This window comes from Panicum virgatum, chromosome 5K (assembly GCF_016808335.1).
Source record: "Panicum virgatum strain AP13 chromosome 5K, P.virgatum_v5, whole genome shotgun sequence".
In the NCBI taxonomy this organism is placed as follows: Eukaryota; Viridiplantae; Streptophyta; class Magnoliopsida; order Poales; family Poaceae; genus Panicum; species Panicum virgatum.
This window is the reverse complement of record NC_053140.1, coordinates 900952-903080: the sequence shown is the minus strand read 5'-3', so window position 1 is coordinate 903080 and position 2129 is coordinate 900952. Positions and strand designations below refer to the sequence as shown.

The following is a 2129-nucleotide window of genomic DNA, read 5'->3' as shown; positions in this document are numbered from 1 at the left end:
AGTGATCATCGTGCAAATTGCGATGCGCGCGACATGCGTGGGTTGGTTTGTTTATGTATTTATTTATTTATTTATTTAGGTCATGGCATACAAACAACGCCGCACGGGATGCGTGGCCCCTTATCCTATTACTCCGACTTGCCCTGTTTGGTTGCAAGTAGCGCTATTTGTGCTACGAGAGAATCTTGCCTGCATGAAGCAATAAACGAAGTTTATTTGGAAAACCTTTTCACGGATGGGTGTAATTTTTCGTGACGAACCTAATGACGGTAATTAATCCGTGATTGGCTACAGTGATGCTACAGTGCTAACCTCTAATCGTACGATCAAAGGGATCATTAGATTCGTCTCGCGAAGTAACACAGAGGTTGCGAAATTAATTTTGTAAAATACCTTTATTTAGTACATCTAATTATTAATCAAAATTTGCTACAGTAGCTTGCGCTACACAAACCAAACACGGCTCAGGCCTCAGGATGAAGGTGTCAACGGCATGCATAGAAAACGGGAGCCCTCAATCTTTCCCGGATCCTGGCCGTACGTACAGCTAGCAAAGCCCAGCCAGCGCCAGCGCCAGATCTCCCTCCAGATTCTTTAATTAATTAGCAGCTGCTGCTGCCTTTTGCTATATCTATATAACCACCACTCGCTATATATCTGCCGTGTTCATCAGATTATTATTAACATAACACACATACATACATCGTCCACCTACGGCTGGCTGGCTCGTTGATGGGCAGCAGCAGCTTCTTCCCGGCCGGCGGCGAGATGTGCATGGAGGAGGGCCGCCGCCCGGCGGGGAGGCGCGGCGCCAAGAAGCAGGCGGCGGTGGAGCACCACAAGGCCAACAGGCAGCCGCAGCGCGGACTGGGCGTCGCGCAGCTCGAGAAGATCCGCCTCCACAACCAGATGCTGGCCGCCTACCGCTCCGCCGGATCATCAGGCCTGCACCCGCCGGCCACGGCTGCGCAGCCGCAGGCGCCGCCCTTCGCCGCCGCCTCCCCCTCGTTCCAGCAATCATACCGCCTCACGGTACGCAGGCGCACCTGATCGATGTCCTGATCTGACAGACAACTAACGCCCCGCGTGCATCTCGATCGATCTCTTACTTATTGGCTACCCGTGCCGTGATGATGATTCAGAACTGCTTCCAGGAGACGGAGCGGGGCATCGTGCCCGTGCCCGTGCCCGAGCAGCACTACTACGGCTACGACTACGACGGCCACCACCACCACCACCTGCTGCCGTACAGCTCGAGCCCGCCGCCGCCGTCGCTGTTCGCGCACGACGTCAGGGATTCCTCCGGCCACAGGCTGGGCCAGCCGCCGCAGCAGCAGCAGCACTACTGGATGATGAGCAGCGCGAGCGAGGGGTCCAGGTCGTCCAGCCACGGCAGCGCGGAGGAGCTCGACTTGGAGCTCAGATTGTAGCAGCTGCTGCCTCTGCCTGCCTGCAGCGATTTTAGTTAGTTTAATTTGTTCTGGGCTACTGTATTAGCTAGCTAGGCTCAACTACTACATATCTGAATCACAGACAGTTGGTCGGATGCGCATGAGCGAAGAAGCATCATGCAGCAGCTACCTACCACTGCCACTGTAAGTGGGAAACGCAACGACAGAGGATCGATCGGACGAGAGGAGAGCAGAGCCCTGCTGCAATAGATTAATTACGAGTACTAATTAGCTAGCCTATCGCCTTAATTACCTGCAGCAAGCTAGCTATATGTAAATTACGAAATGTCACAGCATTTGAATTTGTCACCAACGACTTCACACGAATGAATCTCGCTCATCTTTATTTGAGTCATCATGCATGCATTTTAATTTGTTCAAGCTAGCAGCAGAAACCTGCCTAGTCTTGCTTAGCATGTTGATCACTAAAGCTCACCATTTTGTAACTATCCTGGCCTGGGACCAGTGACGTGGTCCAGAGAAAGCTCAAAAGGAGGGAACAAGACACAGCAAGTTGGTTGGTTGCATTGCATTCAGCGGAAATGTACATTTTTCCCTAAAAAATCAAATCAAAACAAAAAAAAACCTGTTTCATTTCGTGTTTTGTGAAGCACAAGCAGGGTGCTCCAGTGGGTTCCATCCATGTTAAAGGAAAGTGTATGGGAAACTGAGGGAAGA

General features: G+C 51.7%; 1 protein-coding gene across 1 annotated transcript; it reads left to right on the top strand.

Annotated features, from left to right (window-relative positions):
- The first annotated feature begins 642 nt into the window (after window positions 1-642).
- LOC120710399 lies at window positions 643-1774 on the top strand. The gene is made up of 2 exons (XM_039996091.1): window positions 643-1032; window positions 1143-1774. The coding sequence occupies exons 1-2, from the start codon at window positions 733-735 to the stop codon at window positions 1428-1430; spliced, it is 588 nt and encodes a 195-aa protein (XP_039852025.1). The 5' UTR covers window positions 643-732; the 3' UTR covers window positions 1431-1774.
- The last annotated feature ends 355 nt before the right edge of the window (window positions 1775-2129 follow it).